Raw genomic sequence first — 19,797 nt, forward strand, 5'->3', positions numbered from 1 at the left:
TCTACTGGCGCATCTCCGCGGCTCCCTTGCAGGCCATCTGTAAGGCCACTGCTGTTAAGTCTGTCATAAATTAGTTTTGCACTGTTAGTCAGCGGTGAGTGCGGGTAGCATTCAGAGCAGGAAACGCGGGGATGTGTCGCAGGAAGGACAGTCGTCAACCTGCGCCACTATCTGTTTTGTTCCGTGTCCCCACTCCCCCTCCCACCCCCTGCCTGGGTTTCAACAATCGCATGCCGGACACAATCTAAGGAGTTCCCAAAGAGGCGAACAATCTTCCTGTTTATTAAAATGTCGTGGTCACACTGATGCGTTTGTGCCCTGCAATGTCACCTGTTCGGAGCCATCGTCGCCGCAGCATCCGCGTATTTTGTCATTATCCGGACGCAGGGCCACAAAGGCTGTCAGCGACAGTACAATTGCCATGATTTCATTATAAGTGCGTCTTCTTCAAGATGGCAGCACACGGTTGGAGTGGCGGCACGCCGTATAAGGGATCGCATGTGTAGGGAGGGGGAGAGAAGAGAGCTGTTGCAGAGAGGAAGAGAAAAAATGCGGTGAGAGAGAGTCCAGCTTGTGCTTAGTTGTTTTTTACTTTGCTCGTTACCGTGGATTCGAGGTTGTGTCTACCCTCAGTGGCGGTCTGAGAAGTGTGATGGTTTGTTTGAAGCCTGGGGTGGGTCTCACGGATTGACCACCCCAGCCTCGTGATTTCCGAAAGTTTGAAAATTCAAGAAAAAGCGGGAGACGGGAGAGCCAACTAGACCAAAAGCGGTCTAGAAGAGGCTAGCTATTGAGCCTCGCAGGCGCAAGGCGCGTCAAGCTGTTTTATTGACACGCAGAATCCCTGACTTAATTAAGACGGTCGGCTAGGCCGAGCGCGGTTTTTCCGACCTTCTTGAAGTTGCAAATGCGCTGTGCAAATGGCAAAGTTTTCAATCTTCACCCGAAATAGTATCCTGGCTGCTCTTTTCACCACCACTCACGACCACCGAGCATGACTTTACTTCATGGTTAACGTACCAGTACTTCGCTACTCCCTGAATGACCAATCCTTTTGCGCCTCTATATCTTAAACATACTCATCAGAATGCAATCGCCAGCAACTTCACGAGGGCCAACAACGAAGACGTAACTTGAGCTACTCAATATACCCTGACCACTGCATGCAACTCCCTCACCTGTGAACGAATGCCATAGAGAAAAACTGACGTAGCCATCATCGAATCCCTTTCCATGAGTGAGGCTGGTGAATGGACAAAAAGGGAAGTTTTTCTTTCAATATAGTATTGCTGTTCAGTCGTCTTTCACGAATACCATCAAAGGGATGTATTGAATTATACTGGTAGTTCAAGAACATATTTACATTGTTGCAACACATAAAATAAATAATTAGCATTAAACACTATTATTACATTTATAAAACAGCATTGGCACAATGTTTACTTTTAATGTCAAGCTGATGTTTAATATTTGGCATTTAGCTTTATTGTTAATGTAAGCTGCACTGTTATTGAAACTGACATAAGAATTTTATAACGTTATTTCTCAGTTTGCTCTCAACTACAAAGATAGCATAATGTAAACTGCAGCTTCAAATTTCATAAAGCTGCAATTGTACGATTTGCTTCGTCTACAGAGAAGTCAGAGCAACAAATTCTACCGGTAAACTGACAGTGAAAGCCAGAGCAGTGAATTGACAAAACGAAAATTAATTTACAAATGACACTGGGCGCCGGCGCATCTACGCCATGGATGCTGACGGAAATACAAAGACCATATACGCAACGCAAGCTATTTGTTATGACACTCAAGAAGTGATAGAATGAGCCCGAAGCTTACGTTTGAGAATGAAGTAGTGCGCTGAACAGTTCCAGGGACAAGAGCAAGCAGAAAAGTAACAAAATCGCTCTCAATCCTCTCAGACCACGAATTGAACGCTGTACTTTCCGTACTTTGAACTTCGTGTAGTTTCGTGCTGCAGTTCAGTGAACTTAGATGGTGATGATGGTATCAAATATTTGAGGTGCTGCAGTTAACCTGCAGCACTACTGCAGAAAAAAAAAAAAAGCTCTGTCGAAGGATTATTCAACTAAGAAAGGACTGTGCAGCACCAACGTTGCCACCACTACTCCTTCGCTGTGGCACGGCCGCTAGATCGAGCCGTTGCAAGTCTGCTAACATAAAGGAGGAAAAAAAACAGAAAAATGAAGCAGGTCTCTCTCAATAAAACTAAGTATGCAAAGCGTATGAGTTCACGCTTGCCACGGCTATTCAAGCGGATATTGTAACGTATATTGTAGATGTTATTCAGTAAACTGTGGGCCATATAGGGGCGTCTGCGTTGTGCAGGCGCTTGGCACGTTGCTACCCAACGGTCCCTGACCATAATGTTGTCCGACCAGCGCCTCTTCTTACTCAGTGCGAGTCAAGAGGAAACAGATTGAGGAATAAAGCCCTCTCATATTACTTTATTTCACGCTGCTCTTTTCTATAGCCCTCGTGGCTCATCCACGCGTGTCGAGATGTATCTAAGGGGCACCAGGTAGTTAAGAAAGAATATGGAAAGAGGTGAAGATGTTTTCATATATTTTCCTTTAACTTCGTGAAGAGGCGCTTTATACAGATCATTTGCCATTTTTGATAGCACGGTATCAGAAAACCATAGCGTGATGCTTGGTTTGGGTTTATCATTAAAGGCGCGGGTACTTTCGAATGGGCGCAATTAGGATGTTGGAATAAATTGACATGCTTTTTTGCTTCCTTTAAAATCACGCAGTGATCTGAGATACATCGAAGACACTGAACGTGGTTGCCGTCTCTCTATGTACGGATGTCGTACCTACTAACTTTGTTTCCTGACAGGTGGTCTGTGCCTGTGCGTTTCCAGAAGTTGCTGATCATATGGCCTTACCTGACGATGTTGTGAGCCGAATGAACGAAATCTTACGCAACTGTCCCGGAAACACTGTTGGTGAGGGACGTTATTTCTTTTGCGTTCGTTACTGGCACCATTACACTTTTTTTATTGCCGCATAACACAGCTTTTTCTTTTTATCTACCGTGTATAAGCTGCCGTACTCCGGCCATTGTGAATTCTTTGCCCTGTCGTTGGAGTTTGAATACAATTGAACAAGCGCCGGTTCCCTAGTTGCTGCAAAATTGCTGCGAAAGCAAAGATACTTAAAAGATATCCCTTCAGTGCAAACCGTTCGGCAACTTGGTCGTGTGGACGCCGTCATTAAGACACCCTTAATATGCAGTGTCATATCTTTCTTTTTTTTTTTCTCAGCATAGCTTTTATCTGTTTTTCCTCTGTCTACATAAACGGCGATGTGCAGCGCCGCATTTTTTACATTGCTCACACATTTTGTCTATACCTTAAAAAACAAACTGAAGCTTTCAGATGCCCAACTCGTAGCCCCTTCTTGAACCATCGGCTTAAATAAACCTCACCGGCATCGCGCATTTCACCCATTCACTCTTCTGCCGTTGTCAATGCCCACCTGGCAGGTGCGAGCGTAAGGAAGGCTGACAAACTTCTTTTCACGAATCCGAAGGGAGCTGATACAAAAGTCTTGTTGAGCACGAATTTATCCGTCTGAATCATGCGATAGATAACAGGGCGGAATAACATATTGTAGATTAGGGATGAATTCTCGTACGAAGAATGACGTACTGAACTCGCAACTCAAGGCTGAGTGACCATCCTAATCAAAGTTGATGAGATTCTACCCAAATGTGTTATCATTTGGTCGTGTAAAGAACCGGTCTCATGACACATAATTGTCATTCAAGCACATTGACTAGCGTCATTACGACTTCTGTTTAGAATTACACAATGCCGCTTGTCCGTGTTAAAATCTGAAAAATCCCACAGCATTTTGTAAGTGCCGAGCAAAATACGTAGCGAATCTGGTAGCCATTCACCGGCGCTCGCCACTAACATAGTTCGCTCCGCACGGCGCGTCCGCGTCAGTTGCGCAGGGAGAGATTTTAAGCACATGCAAGGAGAAGACCGTACAGTAGAGTCGCCAGCATCGCCTTGCCGCTTAGCGTGGACTGAACCTCCCGGGAAGATCAGAGCTCAGCAATTATGTCCGATGATGACTAAAGAAAGGAAGTGGCAGCGTATAATGTGGTGCATTACTTGGCGGCGGATGTGCTTATTAAGGTTCTAGGCTCATGCATTGAATCTGTGCGCTGATGTGTCACTTGTAAATCATCCCCATGACGTCATCAGAAAAATAAAAATTGTCTCCATCGGAAATCAAACCTCCATTCCTTGGATTCACAGCCGAGTACTTTAACCAACTGCACTACGCCCGGGATCGTGAAACGCACATCACAATTCTCCTTGTCTAACGTGATGACGATAGTAGCTATGACAACGACGCTACAATTAGTGATAATAACAATGATGACAGTAGCAATGATAATTACAGTGCATTTAGTTGAAATTGGTAGTAAGAGCAAACGAAACGCTCCATGTGCAGCCGCAACGCTTCGGCTTTCCCATTTCTGCAGTGTAGATTCCCCAATGCTCTCGGAATATTTTTTATTTCCTCCATAAACGAGAAATGCAATAAGAATTCAAACTGTCGAGATTTATGATTGCGATAAATGGGTTATAAATATATGTGAATTGTCCAAAACGAATGCTCAAGTTGCATTAAAGAAATATAATTTACAAGGCTCGCTCGAGGACTGTTTGTAACTGAGATATTAGTTTGAGGCATTCATTATTCTCAAGCATCCTACTGTTCCGCCTCATTTTGTGTATCCCAGAGATTGCCGGAGACATTTATCCAGAGGCGCCCGCCTAACTTGAAAACGTTTTATACTACAATTTATATCGCATAAGAAAATAAAAAGTTTTATTTATTGGCGTCGATGTTTACTATTAGCAAAAAAAAAAAAAAACTGCGGTTGTTAAATAATGAAGGCGAGTGCGATATGGACCACAGCAAATAGTTAAACTATATTATGCAACATTTTGCATTGTTCTCAACAGATGCAAACTTGAAACTCTTTTTCGAAATGTGGCAAATTCCGCAAATGCAACTAAAGTATAATTTTGCTGTATTGGCAAGCATGTCGATATGTCATTTCTTATAAAAAAAATGATAGCTAAAATTGATCCGCAGCGCCCTGAAACGTGCGCACAAACCGTACGCATAATCGAAAATGAGCTAGATCCTGCTGATCTACGGGTCAAAATGAGCCAAATTCTCTCGTGACGATGTTTTTATTTTTTCGTCAACTAGAACCTCAGATCTTGTTCTGAATTCATTTTTTCTTTGTCCGCTCCTATTCCACGATCGACTTCGTCGTCATTGCATATGAATAAATTGGTACTAGAGCTGAACAGTGAAGATGACGCTAACAAATCAGCCTCGTCATCGAAGAAGGAACGATGCGCCTCTGCTACATTGACATTTAGCATGTTTCGTTGGGATAGTTGTTAATCGCTTCCTAAATTCATTATTACTAACGAAATGGTGGACGGTCGCAGGAACCGACAATATAATCGATTGCCGTGCCGTTCTCAACACGGTCTCCATCTTGAACCTTTATACGAATCACTAATTCAGAGAATAATATTGCACATAATGAATTATTCACCCTTTGCTTTCTGGGTTGTTTATTATTCTGCTGCCGAGGTGGAAACATCAAAATATAAAAAAACGTTCTCATGTTTCGCGCTTGAGGCAGCAGCCTGCTATTCGCATTTGCTTACTTTTATTGCTCACACACTGCGGTGCCCTGATAACGTATATTGAGTATTCTATTCGCTTTTCTGTCAAGTTCGCTGAACCTTCTTTTTCAAGCATTATCATCGAAACGAGACAAATTCAGTTTTTGACGTCGATGTTTTGCACACGTGCATGATAATATCGAATTGCTTTATACTTACATGTAAATCCGGCCAGTATTTTACAGTACAGCGCGACCGCCGATTGCTTGGTGCAGCTGCGCCGGGAGACCTAAGAGAGATAGCAAAACAATCGAGGGCAATGGCCTGTGCGGAATTCATGCTGCTGTGGTGAGCCTCGTGAGCTGCGCTGTTCTGATTACTGCGAAGCAGTCCATGCTGACAGTCGAGTGGTATGCATCGGCTCCCCGAGAATCTTCCTGTTTTCATCCGAAGCATATAGCGAGGCTAGTATCTGCAAAGAACACACATTTTGCAATATGAACTGTTTGCAATCGTTTCTTTCGGAATAAATTATCGTCGAGGACATTAAACAATGGTGCATTATTTATTTGAAAATAAACCTCCTCGAGACACTACTCGTTACTGGAATCGGGGACAAAGGCATTGCTTGGAACGTTACAAGTTTGCACCAAGCGCACAGCAGATGCAAGTGTACTCGGAACTAGGATATGAAATTTGATTCGAGGAGTTTCTTCGAACGGAGTAGAACAGCCAAGCAGGCAACACTAGTTCGAGTAGCACAATTCCGTCCTGAACCTCGTTCCATCCGCCATTTCCGTTTTGCTTAGACTCGGCGCCGCTGCACCGGGCAGTCGTCGGTCGCGTGGTACTGTTCAAGAATTGGCCGGATGTGCTACATCACACCAATGATCGCTAAGAAAGCATTGTAGTTTGTACGGATAATTGAATTTCGCGTTTCTCTGAATCCATATTAGATGAATCTGGCTTATTTCGAGAAGAATATATATTCAAGTAAGCAGGTTGTTTGTATTGTGTTTCTGACAATAAGCTCGCAAAAATTGCAACTGTATTGAACTTTATGAACCTTAAATCGGATCGGGGCAGAACCTACCTATTACACCTTAGTAAATTAAGTAGAGCTTACGTTTTCTCTTTCTCCCGAACTTGTGGCGCATGATGGTAGAAACTTTTCGATTTCAGGTTCCGTGATTCTTGGCGGTCATCCGACAGTGCGTCGACATGTCGCTGACTACATCAGCCAGAGAGACTCTGTTGAAGTGAATCCAGAAGACGTCTGGATCACGAATGGCGTTTTTCACGGAGTTTCGGTGAGTCTCTCAATGTTTCAGCGTTCTAGAAAGAATGGTAAAATTGAAATGAGATGGCGCGCTTTCATAAAAAGGTGTGCCCAATTCTGCAAAAGTTGCGTTTTATATGCAATGCAAATTGCATATCAAACAAACAATGATTGCTCTTAACATGTACTGCATAGGAGTTAAAGGGGTTAAATAGAGAAATCAAAATTTCTGTGCCTCAAAAAGGCTGACCTCCAACGGAATTTTTGTGCCTCAGAAAGGCTGACCTCCAACAGAATTTCTGTGCCTCAAAAAGGCTGACCTCCAAATGACTACAAGAGGTGATTTTCGGCTTAAACTTGTAGAGGCCACCCCTTCTAATTTACCTGCTAGAGTGAATTTTGGGGAAAAACTAATCCGCTGCGAAAAGTTATAGTTCGTATAATTTATGTGATCATATGCCAAATATACAGCAGCATGCTTGAAAATTTTTTAATCGTGTTGCGAACCTCCGGTAAGGCCAAGGTTTAAGCTAGTCGGTCCTGGTTAGCGCTAGATGAAAAATTCAAGATTACCTAGATACACGCACTAAAACTTAACGCTAGTCATATTAACTAGATGGCGTCTTTTTGCGAGAAATTACTCTCCACGAGCATTTCAAAATACTTCGTCACTTATGCTCTAGTATCAGATTTATCGGCAACGACCAACAAACCTTGCTTGCTATAAGGCATCTGATCTCCAGTGAAGATAAATCCGAACAAAGTCCATGCTAAGTTTATGTAATATGATGGACGGTTGATTGACTCATGTGTCTTTTGGTTTTCTCCGTACGCTTTGATTCCTTCATTGCTAAATATTTAAGGTTATTTCGTCATGTCAAGGCAATTCATGCCCATATTTTAGGCAACGACTATACGCATTGGGCAGCGGAATTGTTCTCCACAGCATTATCCCGTGGTCTTAGTAGCATGCTTCAGAACAATGTTGAGGTAGGTTGGGATATGGTCGCTGCCATGAGTTTATATCTGTAAACCACCGGACATGTTTTGTAAGGCAATGAGAAACGAAAGTCAAGTCCAAGCAGCTGCTGTAATTAACACTTCTAATATAGGTAGGCGTTCCATCGTTAAGGCAGAGTAGACCATTGTCAGAGGCCATTCGACATCTCTCACAGAGACACGTATGCGGCGTATTGATTGGACACTTTTTAAAACTATTATGGAAGATACTTGCACCCAAGACTTGTCCACAAGTCTCGAACAAAAAATTAAGGACGCTATGGAGAGTGCAACCTGTACCTTTAACCCTGTCGCAAACTACACAGATTTTGACTTTGAACTACAGCGACTACGATCGCTTCGGCGCAGGGCGGAACGTAGATAACCGGCGCACAAAGTCTCGCCTAGACCTCACATACGCAAGGCGCATACAGAAAAAGATCCAGCGCAAAATTCAATCCCTGGAGTCGAACCGCTGGAGGACATTTTGTGAAACTCTCGACCCACGGAAGTCATTGTCACGTATCTGGACTGTCATTCGCGGCCTTCGTACATCACCTCAACAACGACACCCTTTCAAATCAATCGCGCTTCATCAGAGATGCAGTGAGGTCGACGTAGCCGAAGAATTCTGCGCAAGAATAACAGGACCTTCAAACACACTCGCGCCACAGCAGTGTAGTGATGTTCCGCCATCGAGGGATTCACGGATGCATCTACTGTTCACACTGGAAGAACTTGACGCTGCTCTCGCTTGTTGTAAAAGGTCATCTTCGCCAGGGCCAGATGGTGTGACGTACTCTGCGCTTGCCAATCTCGGCCAAGAGGCTCGACAGGCTCTCTTGCAGACATACAACATGTCATAGAGCGACGGCAAAGTTCCTAGTGAATGGAAGACAAGTCGTATCATTCCACTTCTAAAACCCGGAAAATCACCGCTCGATATTAATTCATACCGCCCCATTGCGCTCTCCAGCTGCGTCGGCAAAGTAATGGAAAGGATGCTATTAACACGCATTGAGTGGTACTTGGAACGACACGAAAAATATCCAGATTTCATGTCTAGGTTTCGACGCGGCCGCTCCTCTATAGATAATGTCGTAGACCTAGTCAATGTCCAAAAGAATCTGAAAAGATTGACTGCGGCATTGTTCTTAGACATTAAAGGTGCCTACGACAATGTAACGCATGAAGCCATCCTATATGCACTGGAAACTGCTGATATAGGAGGACGAACTTATAGCTGGATACGCAGTTATTTGTCAGACAGGTCACTGTTCATCCAGACAGAGGACGGACGAACATCCTCACATAGAACCTCTCGCGGAGTTCCGCAGGGTGGGGTACTGAGCCTCACTCTATTCAATCTTGTGCTCATCGGCCTAGTCGACCTGCTGCCTCAGTCAGCTCAGATCTCCATATATGCGGATGATATTGGCATTTGGGCCTCAAGCGTGACTCGACCCCAAGTTCGTGCAAGACTACAAAAAGCGGCATCGATTGTGACGTGGTATCTACGTGTACAGGGTCTTACTATCTCAACAGAGAAGTGTTCTGTGGTGGCCTTCAAACGAAAATCAATGTCACAATACGCAGTATACATAAATGGCAAAGCTATTCCTTATGAAAAGAGTCATCGCTTCCTTGGATTCGTCATTGATAGGAACCTCTCGTGGAGTCCACATATCAGTGGTATGAAGTGAAGACTGACGGCGATTGCCCATGTTCTCTCCTTTCTAGGAGGCAAGTCCTGGAGCTCTTCAGTGCACTCTATGCTGCAACTATACCATTCCCTTTTCCTGGGTTACATGCGGTACAGCTTTCCAATATTCAATAATATTAGGAAGACGAGCATCGAGATCCTCCAAAGCGTGCAAGCTCAAGCTCTCCGCATCTGCCTTGGACTGCCAAAATTCACCTCAACGGCAGCAACGGTTCTTCTCTCCTGCGAGCATCCCATAGCTACATATATTGCTGTTGAAACCATGAGGACACATATACGACACCTCACCCGGGTTTCCCGTCACCACCTGGCAACTATCCCAACAATCAGACCACATACTGCATTTGCCAAAACCATAGCAGCTCATCGCACCTACCTTCCTTCACAGTTCACTCCAGCTTCAAGACCGAGTTTACCCATATGGAGCCGACATGAACCGAAAGTTGACCTATCTATTCCGGGAGTGAAAAAGAAAACAGGTGTACCATTGCCTGTCTTGAAGCAAATGACGTTGGGTCACCTGTATTCTATCCACAATAATCGTGAACACGTCTGCACCGATGGCCCAGTTGCTTCAACAAGCTCCGCGGGGTCCGTAGTGATACCGTCGCGGTCCATCGTGCTGAGGATCAAGACGACGTACCCCACCTCTTACTGGTGCGGAACTGGCTGCCTTACGTGCAGCTATTGAATACATCGGCCAGGAACTTCCAGGTGTCTGGTCCATTTTTACGGACTCGAAAGCAGCGCTTCAAGGCGTTCAAGCTGGGCTACGTCTTGGATCACATGAACAACTAACTGCAGAGATCCGCGTGCTATACCACGACGCTACATCAAAAGGTCATGATATAATTTTCCAGTGGCTACCTGGACATTGCGGTATTGAGGGAAACCACCAGGCAGACCAAGTTGCCCGTTCTGCACACAACGACGGAACTACAATGAACATTCCTATATCTAGAGTTGACGCAGCTTGTCGACTTCGTTCCTTAGCGGCGGAGCTAACGCTTGCACCTGGAACAAAGGAGAATTTTTCAATCGACGCCTCAGGGAACTAGACCCTGGGCTGCGCCTTCGTGTTCCCCCTAACAAAGGGCGGCGCGAAACAACACTGATGTGCCGTATGTGGCTCGGTGTTGCATTCACCAAAAAATACGCTTATGTGATGAGAATGGCGGATAGCCCTAACTGTGAAAGGTGCGGCTGCGAAGAGACGACACAGCATCTCCTTTGCGAGTGTCCTGCTTTTTCAAGCGAAAGATATGCGCTGCGTTCGGCTCTGGACCATCTTGACAGCCGTCCTCTCACAGAGGAGAAAATCCTCGGCCCATGGCCACAGAAGGCGTCTAACGGCAAAGCCTTCAAAGCACTTATGTGTTTTATGAGAGACACAAACTTGATTGAGAAACTGTGACTGTGCTCCTCGCCGCCTTACCTTTCCTATCATTCTCTTCTATCTTTCTCCTTTAAACTCCTCATTCCCCTTCCCCAGTGCAGGGTAGCAAACCGGAAGCTTTCCTGGTTAACCTCTCTGCCTTCTCTCTCTCTCTCTCTCTTTCAAAACAAGGATGGCTTCAACATCTGTGCGCGAGGTCAGACAGTAAGCGCAAAAATGCAGAAATGCTGCGTTACAGAAAAAAAAGTACAACGATGTTGTTTTGTGCGCATTACATTTCACAATTGCACTTTGCTTTCAAAACATAAGATGTTAAATGCTGATCATTTGTATTTTTATGACTTCTTTCGTATGATAATATACCTAAAGAAACTTTATATCCGTGATTCAGGCCATGACATTTGTTATCCAGTCATACAGGAAGTCATACAGGAACAGGAGTTTCTGAAATAAATACAAATTGTAGAAAAAAAGACAAAATATGCGAAATAAAGTGTCTACTGAACAAAAATTGACGACAAAATCAATTTTGCTACATTCCAAAATGTCATAAAAACCACATTGGTAGTGTGCTAGTCACGACAGGTGATCGTAATGAAGTTTGAGTATCCGTTCTTATGGGCACATAAAAAAATTTCGGCAGTGTATTTCCATGCCTTGTTTCCTTACTGCAAAGTATAAATTTGTATTTTTTGCCTTCTTGATATTCTATTTGGCTCTTTTTTTTTCGAATCTTATGGTAAAAACTGTCCCTAGCTTTCCACGCAGTGATTTTCTCGCATCCTTAATATTTCTTATATCTAACTATCCCTGTGGTAGAATGTTTTGTATCAAGTGTATATGTCTCGCCAAATATTATGGTTCTTTCTTTGGCATTCAAACAATTCCTATTGCCCTGTTACGTGTTCTCTGTCTCTTGATTTTTCATTTTGCACTTTGCACTTTGCACACGCTCAACGCTTGACTGCAGAGGGACAGAGGTCTAGCCAGGCATTGTAGCCTTTAGCCTCTGCACCTGCGTAGGCTTAGGGCGCTCAATTTCTGAACCCCAGGATATGGGTTAGGTCCCTGCCGCCGCAGCTGCCTTTCACTTTCAATTAGAGTAAAAATCAAGGTGTCTGCACTCTGTGCATTCCAGTGCATGCTAAGGAACTCTGGAGGGCTGTAATATCCGGAGCCCTTTTCTAAAACTCTCTGATAATCTGAGCCGCATTGTGACGTTGTAGAATATGAATCAAACCAAACTACATTAGTCGGCATCGCGCCTTTTCGGCATTCAGTGCGAGCTCTTAGAATCCCTTAAAATTGCTGTTAACCCGCTATTCCCATCTAGTTCTACTAGTCATAAATTGGTCCCATGTGAGATGTTAGCCTTACGTTCAATCACGTTTTACGACGTTTCGCCCTGGAGACTGTGATTTTGCACTGACGTAAACCCAAATTACCATCTGCTTTTCATACACAATAGCTGTCCGCCTGTTTTCGAAAATTGAGTAGCACAGATGAGAAACGATAGGGGACAACAGACACAGGAGACCGGACGTGTTTTCCAGCTTGTCCAGGCAAGGGCAAAACATGAAGCATGCTTTGTTTTTCAGAGAGCACGCTATTGCAGCAGACAGGTGGAAACAGTGCTAACCACGTGTGGGTTTAACTTCCTGCAGCTATACGTGAAGCGCCTGCAAGCGGTGACCCAAACAGAGGTGGACTTATAAAGGGACTCCATTTCCCCCTACCTCGTACCCTGTGCTTTCTTTTGCGAGGTAGATGTCTAACGAACGAGTTGATCGCACATTGTGCTCTCTCCTCCCCAAAGTTTAGGGAGAAAAATTAAACGGATGGCACGATGGCAAGAAGGCAACAAAAAGACATTGCTTCACACACACACACACACACACACACACACACACACACACACACACACACACACACACACACACACACACACACACACACACACACACACACACACACACACACACACACACACACACACACACACACACACACACACACACACACACACACACACACACACACACACACACACACACACACACACACACACACACACACACACACACACACACACACACACACACACACACACACACACACACACACACACACACACACACACACACACACACACACACACACACACACACACACACACACACACACACACACACACACACACACACACACACACACACACACACACACACACACACACACACACACACACACACACACACACACACACACACACACACACACACACACACACACACACACACACACACACACACACACACACACACACACACACACACACACACACACACACACACACACACACACACACACACACACACACACACACACACACACACACACACACACACACACACACACACACACACACACACACACACACACACACACACACACACACACACACACACACACACACACACACACACACACACACACACACACACACACACACACACACACACACACACACACACACACACACACACACACACACACACACACACACACACACACACACACACACACACACACACACACACACACACACACACACACACACACACACACACACACACACACACACACACACACACACACACACACACACACACACACACACACACACACACACACACACACACACACACACACACACACACACACACACACACACACACACACACACACACACACACACACACACACACACACACACACACACACACACACACACACACACACACACACACACACACACACACACACACACACACACACACACACACACACACACACACACACACACACACACACACACACACACACACACACACACACACACACACACACACACACACACACACACACACACACACACACACACACACACACACACACACACACACACACACACACACACACACACACACACACACACACACACACACACACACACACACACACACACACACACACACACACACACACACACACACACACACACACACACACACACACACACACACACACACACACACACACACACACACACACACACACACACACACACACACGCACACACACGCGCACACACGCACACACACGCACACACACACACACACACACAAATTGAAGTGCAATTATGAAGAGCGCGCATCCTGTCTGGAACCTAAGTAAGATCACCGATAAACTCTATGTGTTTATGTGTTACCCTCGAACACACCAAGACTCGGGGCTTATGTTCCGTCAGTAAAACTGTCGCACCATCATTGGTCAGTTCGTTCGTGTGACATAGGAGACTTGCAGATATGGAGTCACAAATTAACGGGAGAAGAGGCGTCGAACTGGCGCGTGGCTAGCCTGACTGTTAGTACCCTGGGTGGCATTTGGCGCAGCTGGTGGGCCCCTATAGATGCGCTATGTAAAGAAAAAGTTTTCAGAGCAGACGCGAATAAACGGCGACATTAAGTCTAGAAAGTGAAAACGCTCCAGTACGTGTTGCATCCTGGCTGCGTTTTGCAAGCTTCGCTTGTCTACGAGAATCAGCTCGAAAACTAAAAAAACTAGCTCTCACAATAAGTATCATATGTGCACGATCCATTACCGTAGCAATGAAGCGTCTACAGAAAAAGCAAATAAAATAAGTGTCCACGAAGATGATCACGACCTCAAGTTTTCTGTATGCGGACATGGCGGCGTTAAAAAACACGGTGCCTCTCATCTACCGCTGGCAAATTTAACCACCTAACCCCGACGCCGCTACTAAACACAATCTGTAATAACATCACTCTGTTCATTCATTTAATAATTGAATAATTATTGAGCTCTATAGTTTGCAAGTATACAGCGGAGGCGTGATATTTACAAATTGACGACACGGTCGTGACAACTTAAGTATGCAATGAGCATGAGAGCTTAAAAACAGCATACAGAAATGCTACAACGTGAATAGAGCCTTTTTCAAGCACTTTCACTGCACGTGTGAAAAGCGAACGCAATCGAAAACGAAACAACTCTGGTATTTTTCAATTAGTTGCCTAAAAAAAAAAAAGCGTTTTTGGTGCTTGCCTTGAGTTGATATGTAAAGGTACTCCAGGCAAGCAAAAGAAATCTAGTTACAAAACCAGGCCTGGCAATTTTAATGTAGAAAAGTACCGTCAAGGGCACTTGTAGTAGTACGTGCGATAGTGCTTTGACCAGGAACACGCAGCTGCATAGTTACAAAAGAAGTACTGCTCATGAGCTATCTTGACCTAGCGCTTCTTTACTGCCTTTATGCTTTTAATGCGGTAACATTAAAGTCCTCATCCTTAAGTAACTCTAGAATTGTCGGCGTCGTGAGCGAACAATCCCGACCCTGCCTCTGGTATGGGGGTATGGCCGTGTACTTATTGGTCAGCGAGTGGTATGACATCCCGAGATCACATGACATGACAGAATTGTCAGCTTCTTCGAGATGAAAGGATGAGATGAAAATCGAACCCCCCGGGGCCCTTGGATCCTGGATTAGCCACACTACTCCGAAGCTACGCAAGCACATTGGTACGGCTTGGTTAGAGCGGGGGCTTTATATCTCTCTCTGATGGTTTTCAACATAATGCTGAATATTTAGACTGCATGCTAATGACTATATGTGAGATAAGAGAAGAAAATACCGAGGGAGTAGTTATCAAATGAGAATCAAAGTCCATGAAGGTGAAGGGAGAGTCGAAGGAGATGGCGAAAGAACCAAAACGAGCCGGCAGACGGGAGCCGTTAACCTGCTGCGTATACTACCCTTAAGGACGCAGATATGTCCCCCAAATTTTTATTTGAGTAACGGCATCGCAGGAACTACGTCCGGATTTTGGGCCCATCGTCGCTAGTCCTTGCTGCAGCTGAATCACATATTTTATTAGCTCCATCCGTTGCGAGTAAGCGACTGCTTCTTTGTTCAGCGCGTCGCAGTAGCGAAGCATTACACTTTACACGGATGAACAACAAACAAACAAGACCTCCGTAAGAAGGCGGCCAACGGTCATTAAAACAAAGGAAAAGATACCGGAATGGTATTTTGATGCTGTTGATGATTTTCGAATGAGCTGCGCAACCGTCGTTGGAGTGAACATTGATTAGAAATAGGAACGCAAAACGGAATGTCAGGGGTTGGAGCTATACCCACAGCCTCGGTATGTAGCGTGCACTTCTCTACCAACTAATCTAAGGCAGCGGCTGTCACACCTTCAATTTTATAGGGTATTTACGTTGCACGTAGCCTAATCGTAAGTGTGTTCAAAACTGCCACTCTCAATTAGAACACCACAAAAAAAAAAGGCAACAAAGGTATCAGAAATTCGAAACTGCTTGAAATTGCGCCAGATAAGCCCTGCTGCGCGATTCCGGATGCAAAATATACGCCAAAAGAAGCAAAAGAAAAACAATATAGGTGCGACCTATTTTCCGCTACGACATGTTGTGCACCTTACGGGTTGCCTCCACGGCACATGGGTGGCCTTAACTCAGAACGCAGCTGTGCTTCGCATAAAATGCAGTGTAGTTTGTACGTCTGGTGTTTTCAATCGCCGCAGAAGATAGTCCAGTTTAAAATAGGATGCATTATTTCTTGCCGCACCATCTTTCGCTCGCAGCGACGGCACAAGGCGTTCTTTGGATGCAAAAGTATTCTATTTACTCGGTCTTAAATGTCCTCTTCTTTTTTTTTTTTTTTTTTTTTTTGCGATCGCGATGACCGTAGCGAGGGGAAGAGGGGGCGGGGTAGATTCAAAACATCTAAAATAAAGCCCCCCCTCCCCCCCCCCCCCCTATTTCTTCTCGTGGCTATATCTCGACGAGACAGGCGCATGGCACAAGAAATAATTTACTTGACAAAGTTGGCAAACAACTTCGGCAAGCGCGATTACAGTTCATTTACACCTCAAGCTGTAGGTAGCCTTCTACAAAGTCGTTCCGATTTCCTTTACGGCTCTCAACCAAACGACATCAAACCAAGCAACGGACTCCAGCGATGCCCGTGAAACCTGCCGAGTGCCGCTATGCCCACTTGGCAGCACGCTGGTAGAGTTATTGTGGTCGCTTTCGGTCCGTTTTCAGCACTTTATGCCGCCATCTCTCATGTAGTGTCGGAACACAGTAACACATGAAGCCCGAGATCCCACCACGAACGCCGCGCCACCTCGGAATTTCACAGCTCTGGTTCGATCTTGGATACGCGGATTTCTTCGCACAAAAAAGGGGGTAATTTACTATGGAGACTCTTTTTCAAATTTTGTTTTGCGAGAAAGAAGGGGGGGGGGGGGGGGATGCTTAGATGTGCGGAAATACGCAAGTTTAGAAAGAGTCAAGCGTTGTTCCCTCTTCATACGAACATGTACGAGTACCGATGGGCCGCTACATTATTATGCGGCTGCAAGCATCCTACAGTTTTCGAACAGGATGAGGAGCCCTGAATTACTCAGTGTGTCCGGTGTGCGCTGAGCTCGCGTTTTGTTCTGCTGCGTGCACCTGTACCCACCTGCGAGTGTCTCTACAGATCCCTTAGGCCTTGTTCACCTGTATGAAAGCGTGACGGTTTGGTTAATTAGATTCAGCGTTATATACCAATGATAAAATCGGACATTTTCTGTATGCTAGGTCTCCAATGTATAAGACAGAGATAATAAAGCGAAGCGAGTTTCAAGTCATCAAGCATTTTCAGAATGGGGCTGAATTCCTTTAAAGTATAGCAGTTGGGAACTTAGTTACCTTTTGGCATCGCTAAGAACAAATTGCTGCCGCCGTGAGGCTTCAGGATATTATTAGAAGGGGGGGGGGGGGGGGGGGGCATGGAGAAGTTCTATCATCACCCACCATAGCTAATTTTCCTTCCCGCTACCACCTGCACACATTCTTCGCAAACTTCAATGCCAGTATATAGACGATGCGCACGTAAGCAACGAAGTGCTAGCAAAGAAAGGAAGCGAATGACGGCGGTAGATGTTGAAGCGCATTTCATTGCAGTAAAGACGCATACCACTGCTGGCGAAAAATACATGGTGGAAAAGCAAATTGGATTCACAAATTCGTGACTTCGTAATGTTTCTTCAATTGCTCTTTCCACACTGCTGTGCGTATCTTAAAAACAAATTTAATTTCTACCTCCTGCCTACCTTGCACGCCTTACCGCTCTGATTAAGAATTTTGTCGACTCATTTTTATCCGGTATTCACGGAATTAATAAGGTCAGTTTCGAAATGTGCCAATATCGTTATTGCTGTTGTATATACACAACATTACATCGGAGAGACCTAGCATTTACGGCCCAATGGTGAACACTGTCACAGGACGAGAGCGTATATATTATGTTTTGCGGATACTCGCTGTCGAATGCGATTTGTATACGCTTGACATTGGTGAAGAACGATCGTACCAGCCCCACTGCGTGCAAAACCCCTCTCTTCCTCTCATATCAGCGTTGCGGTCTGGTAGAAACGTGTTCATTATTGTATAGCCAGTAGCATTATAAATTTAGGCCAGCGATGACAAGGGATATAATGCTGCACTTCGGAATGTCCTGTTACCGATTGTGGTTTGTACGAATATTCTGTTTCGTCCTCGTCACCGATACTTACACATATCTGAGGGCCTATGCTTAATTCCTCTCCTGAAACAGTCCGGCATCAGGCCGGCAGGCTCTGTTGACCTGCTAGGAACAGGTCGTAATCCGACGATGTCGAAATTCCAGCAGTACCATACGCCTTCGAGGCGACTCGCTTTCAGAGCGGCACTGAGGAGAAATTCAAGTTGGCCAGTATGGCTGGAGTACTGCGTTGAGATGACTAAGGCGATCATTTTGCTTGAAATGAAGCACGCTACAAAAGATTTAAAAAAATTGGACTGAAGATATCGCCACCACCGACCGTTTTAGCAAACAAAAGTGTGGCGATATCAAGCTATTTTCTTTTACTCATGGGCTTCTGAAGTTATACCTTTCAGTGTCATTCGCTTCCACACGATGATCACGAAGTCCTTTTTGGCCTTGACGTCGTGAGGTTTCGATTGAATGGATGGAAAGTCCAATTTTGCGAACTGGTAACTACGGCTTTGACTCATGTAAAAACTTGATCGTGAGAACAAGGAAATCGAATGTCACAAGAAAACTTGAATGTATTTGTACTCTCTCTACTACCGTCTGCGAGCGGCAATGTTGTTTTGTCGGATATTTAACTATACCTACGTTTCATCAGCCAGCTTTTGTTTTCTTATATTTTTTATCTCTAGCCTGTGAACGCTTGAACAGCTCTCATAAAGTACTATCTGCAGCACCGGCTTCATAGTTACGAGCAGTTTTTTTTTTTTTTTTCAGCACCAGCGCTAGCAACAGCGGCAGCCTTTTTATGGACTATCTCCGAGGTGTATGGAGTAGTATATTGGCGCAGTACGTCGTAGCATCAAATACTACTAGAATGCTCGAATGCTCTCGAGAGCTCGAATGCTCTAGCCATCCCTCCAACCAAGTAAAACGAGCATCGGCCAGCGAACAAGTGCTTTGAACACTACTTCTTAAAGAGCAACTCCGGAGGTTTTTTTACATTCTAATATTCTAGTAAAAATTTTACTATATGTTCTCCTCTCCGTCCTGACGCATCCTATAAAATTTGGGAGCCGTA

At 44.9% G+C, this 19,797-nt stretch overlaps 1 protein-coding gene across 1 annotated transcript in view; it reads left to right on the plus strand.

The window, feature by feature from the left end:
* LOC146203957 (alanine aminotransferase 2-like) overlaps window positions 1–19,797 on the plus strand; it is a 57,907-nt gene that overhangs the window by 3,793 nt on the left and 34,317 nt on the right. The window contains exons 3-4 of the mRNA XM_084603761.1: window positions 2,863–2,971; window positions 6,878–7,005. Of these exons, the coding sequence (XP_084459887.1) occupies window positions 2,863–2,971; window positions 6,878–7,005 (237 nt within the window). The remainder of the gene's footprint in view (window positions 1–2,862; window positions 2,972–6,877; window positions 7,006–19,797) is intronic.

This window comes from Amblyomma maculatum, chromosome 1 (genome assembly GCF_055883805.1).
Source record: "Amblyomma maculatum isolate TAMU_Amacu chromosome 1, ASM5588380v1, whole genome shotgun sequence".
Taxonomy (NCBI): Eukaryota; Metazoa; Arthropoda; class Arachnida; order Ixodida; family Ixodidae; genus Amblyomma; species Amblyomma maculatum.